Raw genomic sequence first — 14,101 nt, 5'->3', positions numbered from 1 at the left:
TCTTATCTGAGAACGATTTTAGTGTTTGGCCGATGCTAATAAACTGATAAAGCAATTTGACAGCATACACTGTGGCAGTTTTTGCTGAAGCCTTGCTGCTTGAGTTACTCCTCAAGAGTGTGCAGAAGAGTGCAACAGGCAAAAAATTATTTTATTACCAGAAGCATGCCTATGCTAATATTTCCATTCAAGTTGCTGTAGCTCTGGAAAACCTCAGTCAGTAAGGTGGATTTTCTCGACCTTTGAACAGGAACCACCAACCAAACAGCAAATCTTACAATAATCTGAGATTATTAAGTGTAGGTGAAAGTTTATTACATTGACTAAATTATATATATATATTTTTAAAAAGCCCAAGGGAATAATAAATATACTGTGCTTTTCTTTTATGTTTTATTTTAGGTTTCTTAGCTAATTTGTAAGGCAGACATGCAGTCAAATATCAGTAGATTTTAGGTTACGGTCCCATTACCACTGGTCAATTGTTGTTCAGTCTCGACAAGAAAGTGATGAAGTAGGCCGAGTATTTCCAGACAGCATACAGACATTTTCTCTCTCACCCCTTAGACAACCAAATGTTTCTCAAGGGAGAGAGTTCATGAAGATATTGTGGATCAGCTGCCTCCAGCTCACCCTATCCCTGGCATCCACTTCTGTCACACCAGTCTTCTACATCTCCTCCATCACTGCATCCATGAACCTCCTCTGTGGTCTCTTCCACCTGCTCCAAATTCAGCATCCCTTGTCCAATATATCCTCTCTCATGTCCAAATAACGTCAGCTTTGTCTTTATAACTTTGTTTCCAAACCTCTCGACCTGAGCTGTTGTTCTGATCTACCTGCATGGTATTTGCATGGTTGATCACAGGTATTTGAACGTCCAGCTTCACTTTCTCTAATACTTGCATCATCACCTTTCCACCTGCCTTCATCTCATTTGCACGCATGCATTCTGTCTTGCTTCGTTCCTTTTTTCTATTTAGCACACCTCCACCTTTCCAGGCTCTAACAGATTAACAAAGACATGGTGACATTTTGAAGACTCTGCATTTCATGACCATATTTGGATGACAGGCTTACTGTTACGACCCTCCCACACTCATTAAAACCATGGTCTGCTGTTGATTGGCTGGCATGATAGGATCAGCTAATTTGTGTCGCCTGTGTCTTACAGACTATACAAGCTGGCCCAGATAACCTGCTTAGTCTCTCTCTTTCACTCCACCTTACATCAGCTTTGTGTCTTGGTTAGGTTATCTTTAACAAGTTATTTTATATTTAAGTGAATTTCTTGTGTGAACTCCCTCCTTGCCACCGACTTTAATCCACTATGTAATACAATTTAAATTTTATTATTTAACCTTTATTTAATTTATTTAAATTATTATTTAAATTAACTGTGTATGTTATAAAGTAACATACACATAAAATACTCATTAAAGCCATAGGACAGACTTTTTGGACAGGCTGTTCTTTGTCTATAGTTTTATTAAAGTAGTCTGCAGTTTTTCGGTACTTCTCCAATGGCTGAAGTCTTCAGCCTTAGAAGATGCCCTTAATTTAAGTGAGCTGATTTTAGTTCCAAAACCTTGCAGTGTCATCCATAGGCATACTATGACTGCAGGAAAATGGGATGGTAACTCTCCGTTAAGGCAGATGGAGCCCCTCAACAAGGGCTGACACACTTTAGCTATCAGCTGGTCAGAAGTGAATCACCATCTTTAAATAGATTCACAGTGTTTACCTGGGATAAACTGGGTTATCATGTCAGCACATGCTTGAATGTTGTGCATCAACAACACCCCTCCGAAGCTTGGCTCCATGGTTACCAGTCCTGTACTATTAATGAAACTAACGCATACTCACATGCAGACACATCAGAGAAAGACAGCCCAATGCTATTTTTAGGTTTGGGAGTTTCACCCACGCCCCAAGAGATATTTTTGGTTACCAGTTAGATACAATAATGCAGAGTTATGTACAGATACTTAATTGAAGCATTCATATAACATACAAATTCATTTCAATTTAAATGGGATCCAACAAGGATTGCCATAATTTGTTCGTAATTATGATTCTTTAATGTTGTATTTGATGTAGAACAGAGAAGATTCATTTTAACAATGAAGATAGTAAATAAGTAGCACGTCAATAACATAACTCATAACGTTTCCTTTTCAATTGTCAGCAACTGCAAGGGAATTTCAGAGTTTTATAGAAGTGAAACTGAAAACTGAAAGTTCATGACAGACATGTTGTATATAAAAAATTCTGTGTTGGGTTGTTATACGTATAAATATTATTTTTGTAACTGTCATGGATTTCACGTCTATTATTTTAGGGTCTTTACCTTACAGTATAAAGCGCCTTGAGACAACTGTTGTTGTAATTTGTTGCTATATAAATAAAATTGAACTAAACTGAACTGAACTGATTGTTAATTTTGTTTAAGGTGTGACTTCAAATGCAGGTTAGGTTTGGTTACATATCAGCGATTGGTACAACAAGTAGCACTCTGGAGTTCTGAAGCAGATCCAGTAATGAGTGTTTGCCTGAATCTGGTATTTTAGTATTGTTGCTGTGAACAAGGGCAGTTTTATCATCTTGTTAATCATGAATTAATCATACATTCACAAGACTACTGGAGGAATTCCATATTAGCTGGTTTTCCCTTTGTGAAGCTTGTTTTATTCTTTTGGATTTTTTTTCTAACTTAGTTGGACAGTGAAGTCATTTTTGTCATCTATTTGTTCAGTGATGTAGCATAGCAATACAAACTCAGAGTTTGTTGGTAAATTTGCTAAGTCCACCTTACAAACACGGGTTAATCTCACATGAAGAAGAATACAAACACAACCAGAAGTTTGGCAGCTGAATTTAAAAAGATGAAAAAAGAAAGAAGCTTGAAAAGGACAATGATCTCCTGCAACTCAGTATCCTGGATCGGAGGTGGCATGTGTCAGTGCGAATGTCAGTTACTGTGATTAGCAAACGAGTTCACAGATAGTGCAGGGAGTGTTCATTAAGAGTTACAGTCCCCTGATGACAGAGGCCAGACAAAGATAGCAGCACAAGGAAAGACCTGACAGAGCAATGCCAGGGACTCTCCAGTGCATGTTTGAGAAGCAGCAGACAAAGAGAATGAAGCAAGGGGAGAGGGATACTGTACACGACTGTCAGTCATCACAGAATATTTTCTTTCATTTCTTAGCAGTTCTCTTGCTCTAAACTTCTGTTCCGTCACTGTCACATTCACATATCTATCCCCATGCATTCCTTTTTATATTATCTGCATGCTCCTCTCTGTCTGTGCAGCCTCAAGGGAGTTTCTTTCTCGAAATCCATCCCACATTTCTCTTTCAGAACAAACAGGGTGAAGACGTAACACAAGTGGACTGAAACAGTTTTAGCGGATTTCTTTGCAGTTTGGCTGAAGGACCAACCTCCAGAACTGCCCACATGTCAATTTAATCTAATTCTTTCAATTCAGTTTTATTTATATAGCACCAAATCACAGTAGAAGTCACCTCAAGGTAGGCATGTAGCATGTAGGGAGGCTAAGAATTACTTAAACCAGCAGCTGAGTTCCTTAAATTGTATTTCAAAATTGTTTACTAAACAAGGGAAGAAAAAATACTGCATTTCTCATTGTCTTTCAAATAAATTAAATGAAAGCTGAAGGGCACATTATATTACCAAACCCCATAGGAAGTCAGCCTTGTGAAGCTTCAGTCTACCGCAGGGGTGAATTCCCGCAAGTTTCATTTATACACTTCTTCCAGTGTTATACTGGGAACAGATAAGTGTGTGACACTCTTACAGAGAAACAGTTAGCTACATGATGTACTAGACCTGATTCTAACCAGGGGTGGCATAATCAAAGCCATTTCTTTACACACATACAGGTGTTACATTCTGTAATATGCACTATATATGGCTAAAACTATGTCAAATTCAGCAGGTAGAAGGTGGTACAAGATATAAAACTAGGGTGGCACTAGGGGTGGCAAGAGAATATTTTAAGGTGGCAAATGCCACCCTATGCCACTGCAGTAGATCCGCCCATGATTCTAGGTGTGCTTTGGAGAACAGTTAGCAGAAGAGCCACAGCAAGGCCTGAGAAAAGGACAGATTAGAGCTTACTTCAGCTTACTGAAAAGAGTGTTGTAACTTTAATTTCAGAGAGTGTTGCATAACTTTAATAATTTTTCTATCAGAGGAGCATAGAGAGTGCTTGGATTCAAGTTTCTTTGTTTTGTTTACCCCCTTAGGCAGAGTTAGTATTCAGCAGACAAGTCATTTATCCTTTTAATATATATTTCACAAATAAGACAGAGAGATAATTGTGTAAATATATTGCAACACGGAAAAAAATCCCAAACAACTTTGCTCTTATGTATTTAAACAATGATTGGATCTGCACATTATTGCTTTTTGAAAAAAGAAAATAGTAAAACATGGTATTGTAAGTATAAAGTAATAAAGGCAATAACAGAGACAGAGAAAAAGAGAAAAGGTGGGATTACGTACACGGTGTAACAGCAGGAAGAGAAGCAGAACTTTTTCCATTTGTGGAGGTTATTGTTCTGACTCCTATCAAGGCTGTCAAAAGAAATGTCAAAATCTCCTCCTTTAGTTTATTTCTCCTTGTGCAATCATGTTTATCACTCCTTTAAAGAGATGTGTCAGTAAGTGAACGTACAGGGTTTTATTTTAACAGTCCATATAGTCTAGCATTATCCCAGCAAACACGCCTTAGCAGACCTAACCATGGGTGAACTGTGGGGCTGTGTGAGCAGGGCAAATCCACTCTCACCCATGCAGGACTCAAGTAGATGTGTCCACACAAGGGTCAACAGCAGTTTTGCCTTTTGGGGACCTTGTAAGAGCTTGACAATACACATTCCAGGTGTTAATCTGAGACTGCTTCCTTCAAAGTCTTTAATAGTAAGAGGCTTATTTAATACTTCTAGTATGATACTTATTCACAAAATGTAATGTGGTTGTGCAGGAAGTAAAAATAACCAGATTAGAGTAATATAAACCTTTAACAGATCTGTGACCATGTTTTTAACAAAATTATATAATTATAACAAAACAGATAAATGTACGTTTAGCAAAGTAAAGAAAGACCTGGAAACTACAAGATGACAACAACAAAAAAGCATGAGTGTCTACACGCTTGGAGTGCCCCCTGGTGTTAAGTTTGGTCACTGTTAGATTGGATCGTTTGACGAGACACTCCCTATGTGATATTATACTGTCATAAAAGAAGGACTTTGGCTTCACCTGTGATTAGTCATTTTGCTATCAGGAAGCTGACAGAGAATAGTTCGTGCAGCAGGTTAGTGGGTTGTTGCTGTGAAGTTTTAAAAGCTGACATAAAGACACCATGACTGTGGTTGATATGTAGTTTTATATATAAAATAAGCATAAGTGTAACGTATTAAAGGATTCATTGACAAAAGTGAAAAAAACTACAATTGTCAGGCAAAGTTAGATACATAAGTATATGGACAATGGCACATTGTCTATGTACACCACACAAATGGATTTTAGATCAAACAATCAAGATGTGAAGACTTTCAACTGTAATTCAAGGGGCTCATCAAAAATAACTGTTTAGGAATTGCAACCATTTTTACACATAGAACCCCATTTTCAGAGGCATTCCTGTTATTCTGTGACAAATGAAGCAGATGAAAGAACCTGGAAATGTGTTTAATGTGCATGTGGTAGTTTTTGACTGCAACTGAGATCCAAAGACATGTCAGTGCAAGTGACAGGAAGCCATCATTAGGCTGAAAATAAATAAACCTGTCAGAGAGCTAACAAAAACTGTAGGAGTGGGATAAAGAATAATTCTTTCTTTGGTTAGAAAAAAAAACCATTCAGAACATCTAGCAAAATCAAGAAACGTTCTCAAGGAGGTGAGTGAGACTCTCAAGAGATGACTTCATGAATAGAAATGCAGTGGGTTTACAAGCTGTGCCTTTTGCCCCGTCTTCTTCCTCTTACCCCCATCTGGTCATGCAGACGGCTGCCGCTGTCAGGGTTCTTGGGTCGTTGACCCAGTGTTTTCAGTTCGTTCATGTTCAGTTTATTTCTCACTCGTTCACAATTCCTGTCTTGCTGTGCCAGTTCCTTTCCTGTGTGTCGTTAGTTTGATTAAGTTCAGCTGTGTACTCACCGGTCTCTCATCAGTCTGTGTATCTAAGTCCTCAGTTTCCACTCGCTCATTGTCTTGTCATTGATGTCGTCACTGCCGTCGTTCCCATGTGTGTTTTCAGTTCAGCCAGCCATTCAGTCATCCAGCCAGTCAGCGTTCGTTACTGTTCTGTTCATCCACTCACTACACTAAACACCCTTGATCCTGCACCGTGAGTCCTGCGTTTGGGTCATCTCTTCCTCGCGTCCACACGTGACCCCTGACAGCCGCTCCCTGAGCTTGTCGGAGGTTTTCTCCTGTTAAAAGGTTTTCCTTCCCACTGTGCCAAGTGCTTGCTCATAGGAGGTCATCTGATTGTTGGGATTTCTCTTTGTTATTGTAGCATCTTTATCTTATTATATAAAGTGACTTGAGGCGGTTGTTGTTGGGAAAATGAAAAGATTGAATTGAAAAGTTTACAACGACAAAAAAACAAAAAACTAATGGCTACACTCAAGAAAAGTTGTAAAGGACCAGCTCTTTGTTCAAAGCATACCATATCATCTGTCAAACACGATGGAGGCAATGTTATGGTCTGGGCTTGTATGACTGCTCAGATTCAGTTTATTTATTTATTTATTTTCCCGCCTGTCCCGTTTGGTTCTTTTGCCATCAGAATTATTGTCTGAAGGCCAAGAAAGATGTCCAACGGATTTACTATACCAAGTGGACCATCCCAGCCTTGCCGTATTGGTCCATTTGATTGACCTTTGTTTTTATTGTTTATTTTTTTTTTATTTTCAGTTGTTACATACGGGACAGACATGAATGGGGGAAAGGAAAGGGAGAAAGAAAGAGAGGGAGGGAAAGAAAAACAGAGGGGAAGAGGAACAGTGATAAAGGCCACACCAAAAGGGGGGGACAAAAATACATATACATCAATCACCTGGATCACCTGTTGAGAAGAAAGAAAAGAGAAAACAAACAAAAAAAAGAGCGCAATATAATAAAAAACATCATCGCGAGAATCTATGTGTATATAACAGTAAATACTAAATACTGAATATTATTGTGCAGCACGTAAGATCGACAGCACACAGTGTGCTTTGAGGTAGCAGCCAAAAGAGGTGTAGTTTGTGTCTGTGAGCACCCGTGTGTACACCTGTGAGCATGAGAATCCAAAAGGTTCCTTCATGTAACGATCTGCTAGAGGGTGTGGGGAGCCATAGCCCCGCCCCCCAGGGCATGAAGCAGGTATGGAGGAGATCCAGGCTCTAGACATCCAGAGACCCCATCTGGATGTCTAGAGCCTGATCATCTGTCAAACATGATGGAGGCAATGTTATGGTGTGGGCTTGTATGACTGCTCAGATTCAGCCAAATGTTGCCAAACTAATTGGATAACCCTTAATGGCACTTCAGAGGATAATGACTAAAAACCTGCTGCAAAAGCACCTCAAGAGTTTCTTAAGCCAAAGAAACTGGAAATTCTTCAATGTTTTAAGTTGCACCGAAGTGAATCTTTGTAAAACATTTCAACTTTTATTCCAACTTTGTTAAAATTTATGACAAGCTTGATTTAGTGTTTTTCTTTATTTAAACGTATCCACAATATGTACATGTGATACAATCATTATTATGAACATACATTTACATGAAAAATTTCCTAAACATTGAAATCTTTTTCTAACCTCTGTTTCCAGGTTCATATTACAGACTTTGTTGGAGCGTTCAGTCTGTACAGAGAACTTTAAGTAGACCAGCTACTATAAATATCATTCACTTTTTTTTCCCTGAGAACAATTTGAACAATTAATTTGCGAATTTTGTCTATTTACACATTTCATTTCAAGTAAAGTGACTGTTTCATTAAAGTCTTAAAGCAAGTTCTCAGAAATCACAACAGTAATTGAATGGTACGTGAACAGCTGTAATAAATAGCACTAACTGATTGTTCGGCCATAACCAACGGCTGAACAATGAGTTACACCTATGCAGTCCCTGTCATGAGTGAAAAAGGCCTCTTCTAGCACAATATGAATACAACATCACTGCAACCGTGCTATTACAGTCGCATAAGTTAATCAGCATACATATATGAAAATACATGCTTGTCAGGCACACTTCAATATCATGTACTTCACTGTATGTGCTTGTTTAGAACATCACTTAAAAAGCAACCAGAGAATACATGCTTTCCAAAATAGTCACCCAAAGCTAATATTTTGATGAAAGAATGAATAGCGAATATCTAAACCATTTTAGTAAATATACAGATTGTGAACAAGCAAAATGCAACCATTTCAGTTTCTCACAGTGTTATTGTAAATGCCATGAGTGCCATCCCTTTACTGTCTGTTGAAATGAAGTCTGTAAAAGTGGTGAAAAAAAATGCATCTCGTCCTCAAGATGTTGAGTGCAAACCAAAACAACGTGTATTTCAGTTTAGCTCTGCGCTAAACGTAATAAATACCTGATACCTGATACACTTCTTTGATATCCTGCTAATAAACACAAAGAGAACAAGCTGAAACAGAAACACGTTTACAGTGTTGTAACTTTAAACCTTTTCCATTTCCGCAACTTTGATTCTCTTCGTGCCAGCATCAACTCCCTTAAAACAATAAAGCAAACAAGTCTAACAATAAAACCAACCCTTAAAAGATTAGAACTTCTCGTTACTTATGTCCACGAGGCAGTGCAATATCGTGAGTGTCCGTAACCTCGACACAATAATGATTTTTCCTTATGGTTGTTACTGTGCCTGTGGTTGAACCATGTCTGGGCGAGGCGGTGGGGGTGTTATGGGATACATAGAAATGCTTTGTTCATTGTAAGCAGGTGGGAGCTCATCAGGCTTAAATTCCAGCTGAAGATAGAGAAAAAAAGAGCTATAATTTAGCAATAGCCTAAATGTACTGATATATGGGTGCATTATTTTGTTAGCGCAAGAGAAAGAGATGCAGAGAAAATCATAATCACCTCATTATAGGCAGGTGGGGGTCCTGAGTAGACTGTTGTGCTGTATCGTGGTGGTCTCATGGCATCACCACCTTGATCTTCGCTGTCCTGCTGTGGTATGCTCCTGGGGAAGGGAATGAAATATATGGACTGCGGGAGCCTGCCCTGGTCACTATGTCTTATAGACCTCCGTGATATAGGGTCATCCCTTTGGCGATGGCATAGTCTGCATATAGTGGTGCAGAACATCATGGCGAGACCAAAACCCAGGATGCCCAGGAAGATCCTTGGAGAAAGACGAAGATGTGGAGAAAGCAGAGAACAGGTTATCTAACAACTCTGGCACAGTTTGAAAACTCTCAGCCTTCCCTGGTGGTGGAAGATGTTACCAGTTTATTAGTTTGCTGTTTTAATAGAATAAAAGAAACTGAAAAAAAGGATTCTTTTTCAGCCAATAATACATAGTACACACAGCACAGGAAAGTAATTATCATAGAAAAGTATCAATGAAAAGAAATGGGTCTTACTGTAGAAAGACACTGTAGTCCGAAAACATCCTTAAATCTGGTGGATGAATTCTTAATGGGCCAAAATGACAGTGGAGTAACAAACCACTGAATGAACCTGAAAGGCAAACATGTAAAACAAAAAGAAAATAAATAGATTTTTTATTTTTTTTTGTCATCAGTGATCTAAAAACAGTGCAGTTAAAATGTAAAGATCTTGCTTTCACGAGCTTATGTGGTCACCCTTTCAATGAAAATGTTCCATTTTTAGATCTTTTCGTATCAGTTGGAAAATGTGTACACTTTGAACTTTAAACCCAATGTTTTGTCATAGAAAAAATGAAATCTCCAAGGAGCTTTTATTGCCTGTCTTGATTGTACTAGGATAGATAAGATAGGATAGGTAGGTTCTGGAAGAAGATTTCTTACAAAGCAGCACTTTGTACTACAGTAGCCTCATATAATTTGCAGTCATTTAGTTTAACTATTGCTGTCAGTGATATTTCGCAAAGACGGGATGACTGCACTTGTTCCATGATGCCCATAAAGCAATCAGGTGACGACTTGAAATATTAAATTGATTACAAATAGGTATCAATTTCATAGCCTGATAGCAAATCAAATCTTAGCTTATTTTAGGCTGTTGACATATTAGTGAGCGTGGATTTCAAAACTGTGAATCAGAGAGGTGAGATGGATGAGTGATTCCACAAGTTACCAAATTCTGACTTGTGGAGTCATGTTAAATGAAGTAAATAAACCATGACTTACTCAGAAAACATGGTTTTTATACAACACGATTATAAGAATGAAGTGTCTGACAAATAAACCTTGAATTCAATTTGTGACAGTTCCTTTTTCGTGAGTAAATCATAATATTAGACCTGTTTATCAAATAATTAAGCATTCACTATCAGATGGAATGGAAAGACAAATATATTATCAAAGGCTTAAAAACACAAGATACTAATACAGCTGCTGCACCAAGCCACAAATCAAATCAAGGTGTCCACAATAAGAAAGGTCTGTTTAACTGATTCGCAGCCTTGAATTGAGAAAAGTAGGTCACTGTGTTAAACATGCCTTTTAAGGCTGGCTCAGTTGCCAAAGTTAGGGTTTTCCCAAAATTATATTTTTATTTTCTTAAATGTAAAATGCTGGGAGGGCAACAGATTACAAGATTTTCAACATAATGAAACTGTGATAGTAAAGCCACAAAAACTCTGCCCGTACTAAGGTGATTTAGCATTAAAAGTTTTTTTTTTTTAAATAAATTATTAAACAAAAGCGAACAAGAGAACCTAAAACAATCACATGAGAAGTAGGCGAGGTGAGCACATGATCGGTAAGCACAGCGGGAAAGCGGCCTAGTCTGCGCTTCTAAAACAAACAGCTTCTAGTATTTTCAGATTTTTGTTATTAGATTCAGTTTTATCAGCTTCCTGTAACTGAGCAGAATAGTCAAAACAAGGAATCAGAAGAAAAAAAATCCAGCTCTGTGCTCTTACCTTCGATCCAGCCACAAGTTCTCTCACGTATGAGACTGGGAGGGAAAACTCACTGGAGCAGAGTGCAGTTTTATTATGAGTGTCCTGATAAGAGGCGGTGTGTACAGTGTGTTCAAGCATGGGGGCGAGTGCAAAGAAGGCACGTTTAATAGCACCTGAAATACACTGAGAATTGTAGTATTCTTAATTGTTACCAGGGTTTTTCACCTCTGCACATCTTACACACACACACACACACACACACACACACACACACACACACACACACACACACACACACACACACACACACACACACAACAAAAACTTATATCTGTTAATAAAAGCCAGGGGTCGGCAACCCTGGGCACGCGTGCCACAGTCGTCACGCGAAGGGTTAAGTGATGGCACGACCATAGCTGGACTGGCCATCGGGCATACCTGGCATTTGGTCGGTGGCCGATGATTTTTTTTTTTTCTTTTTGTAATGGTATATAATGAAAGTGGTGGATTGGCCAGATGCTGGTCGGTGTGTAAAAAACGAACTCAGTTGTTTGGTGGTGGCTATGGCGAAGCTTCCACAGATTCCTTAACATTAATAAGTGGTGGATGCCAGCAGGCGGATGAGAGAAAGGGGAGGCAAGAGGAGAGACCCGAGGCAGCCGCCGGTCCGAGTGTCAGGTGAACTGAACTTCAGGTAAGAAGTTATGACCTGCAGTCTACCTGGGTCAGATATAAACCAACTTTAGGTGCAGTTTATTTTCGTTGTGCTGACTTTTTACAGTCAGTTACAATAACTGTACTGTGTGCTAGCTAGCATGACAGAGAGTCTATACAGCTGGGTGGGTGCTATGAAGTTACTGATAGTGAACTTTATTTTATTCATAAGGTTACTTAGTAGAGTTTCCAACCGTCCTGTAAAAAGACGGAATCGTCCCGGACTTCAGCTACAATGAAAAAGACATAAAGCTGGAGCTGCACAGCTGCCTCTTCTCTCATTCTCTCCCCTCTCTCTCCTGTTGCTACTTCAATCATGAAACTGATCAATGATCAGCTGATCGGCTTTTCTCTCTTGTTTGTTTATCGCCCACTTTGGCCAGAAAGAGGAAACCGCCGGATGTCGTGCTAAACAACAGCAGCATGTTTAAGCTTGATCAGCTGTTGTTAAAATTTATTTAATATTTCTTTCTAGTAGCTGATGTTTGCTGGAGCCACAGCTGTAAAACCTGCTGGTCATGATGTCGGTTTGGTTATCTGGTGAGAGGGAAACATGCAGATGAAACCAGATGTCCTTACTGAATCATCAGAGCTGAACAGGTTTTAGGTGACATGAATGAGTTGAAGGGCTGGGTTGAATATTAACAAACATGCCATATTAGCCCAGTTTATTTCTCTTATCATTGTTGTGAGGAGACCATAAATAGGATTTGTATTTTCTGTCGTACAGTTCATTTGCTGTTGTGGAGTTCTTGTTATGGATAAAAAGTGTCTGTTTTTTGTTTCAAAACAGCTGATAACTATTCGCTGATAGCTGCCAACATCTGCGAACAAATATAATTCTATAAAGTGGTTCTATATATTGTGTAACTGTTCATATAGAACAGGGGTAGGCAACCTTCCTGATGACGAGTGCCATTTAAAATTATCTCAGAGGTCATTGTGCCATATGCATTAGCAATAAATCTAATAACGCTCTATATGAACAGTTACACAATATATAGAACCACTGATAAGAGAAATAAACTGGGCTAATATGGCATGTTTGTTAATATTCAACCCAACCCTTCAACTCATTCATGTCACCTAAAAGGTAAACCTGTTTCTCCATCACCTGTTCAGCTCTGATGATTCAGTAAGGACATCTCCTGGTTTCATCTGCATGTTTCCCTCTCACCACATATCCAGACCGATATCATGACCAGCAGATTTTACAGCTGTGGCTCCAGCAAACATCAGCTACGAAATATTAAATAAACTCTAACAACAGCTGATCAAGCTTAAACATTCTGCTGTAGTTTAGCGCGACATCCGGCGGTTTCCTCTTTCTGGCACAAAGTGGGCGATAAACAAACAAGAGAGAAAAGCCGATCAGCTGATCATTGATCAGTTTCATGATTGAAGTAGAAACAGGAGAGAGAGGGGAGAGAATGAGAGAAGAGGCAGCTGTGCAGCTCCAGCTTTATGTCTTTTTCATTGTAGCTGAAGTCCGGGACGATTCCGTCTTTTTACGGGATGGTTGGCAACTCTACTAAGTAACCTTATGAATAAAATAAAGTTCACTATCAGTAACATCATAGCACCCACCCAGCTGTATAGACTCTCCGTCATGCTAGCAGTACAGTTATTGTAACTGCACAACGAAAATAAACTGCACCTAAAGTTGGTTTATATCTGACCCAGGTAGACTGCAGGTCATAACTTCTTACCTGAAGTTCAGTTCACCTGACACTCGGACCGGCGGCTGCCTCGGGTCTCTCCTCTTGCCTCCCCTTTCTCTCATCCACCTGCTGGCATCCACCACTTATTAATGTTAATGAATCTGTGGAAGCTTCGCCATAGCCACCACCAAACAACTGAGTTCGTTTTTTACACACCGACCAGCATCTGGCCAATCCACCACTTTCATTATATACCGTTACAAAAAAAAAAAATCATCGGCCACCGACCAAATGCCAGGTATGCCCGATGGCCAGTCCAGCTATGGTCGTGCCATCACTTAACCCTTCGCGTGCCAACTGTGGCACGCGTGCCCAGGGTTGCCGACTCCTAATATAGAGCGTTATTAGATTTATTGCTAATGCAATCATATGGCACACTGACTTCTGAGGAAATTTTAAATGGCACTCGTCATCAGAAAGGTTGCCTACCCGTTATAAGCAGACTTCTATGAATTTCTGTTTTGTCAGTTGATCAGTATCTTTTATTAGTATGTGCTAAAGGTCCCTCCAAAGAATTTATGGCAGCATTAGAAGTTTAAAAGAGAAAGAGACACGTTTATC

General features: G+C 39.2%; 1 protein-coding gene across 1 annotated transcript; it reads right to left on the bottom strand.

The window, feature by feature from the left end:
* Positions 1-7,738: 7,738 nt before the first annotated feature.
* On the bottom strand, positions 7,739-11,182 carry LOC143421510 (uncharacterized). The gene is made up of 4 exons (XM_076891030.1): positions 11,124-11,182; positions 9,637-9,733; positions 9,131-9,395; positions 7,739-9,017 (listed from the first exon to the last, which is right to left on the bottom strand). Exons 2-4 carry the CDS (start codon positions 9,663-9,665, stop codon positions 8,904-8,906), a joined length of 408 nt encoding a protein of 135 aa, XP_076747145.1. The 5' UTR covers positions 9,666-9,733; positions 11,124-11,182; the 3' UTR covers positions 7,739-8,903.
* Between the last annotated feature and the right edge of the window lie 2,919 nt (positions 11,183-14,101).

Source organism: Maylandia zebra, linkage group LG12 (genome assembly GCF_041146795.1).
Source record: "Maylandia zebra isolate NMK-2024a linkage group LG12, Mzebra_GT3a, whole genome shotgun sequence".
NCBI lineage: Eukaryota > Metazoa > Chordata > Actinopteri > Cichliformes > Cichlidae > Maylandia > Maylandia zebra.
Note: the sequence above shows the minus strand (reverse complement) of the source record. Positions and strands in the feature narration are given on the sequence as shown.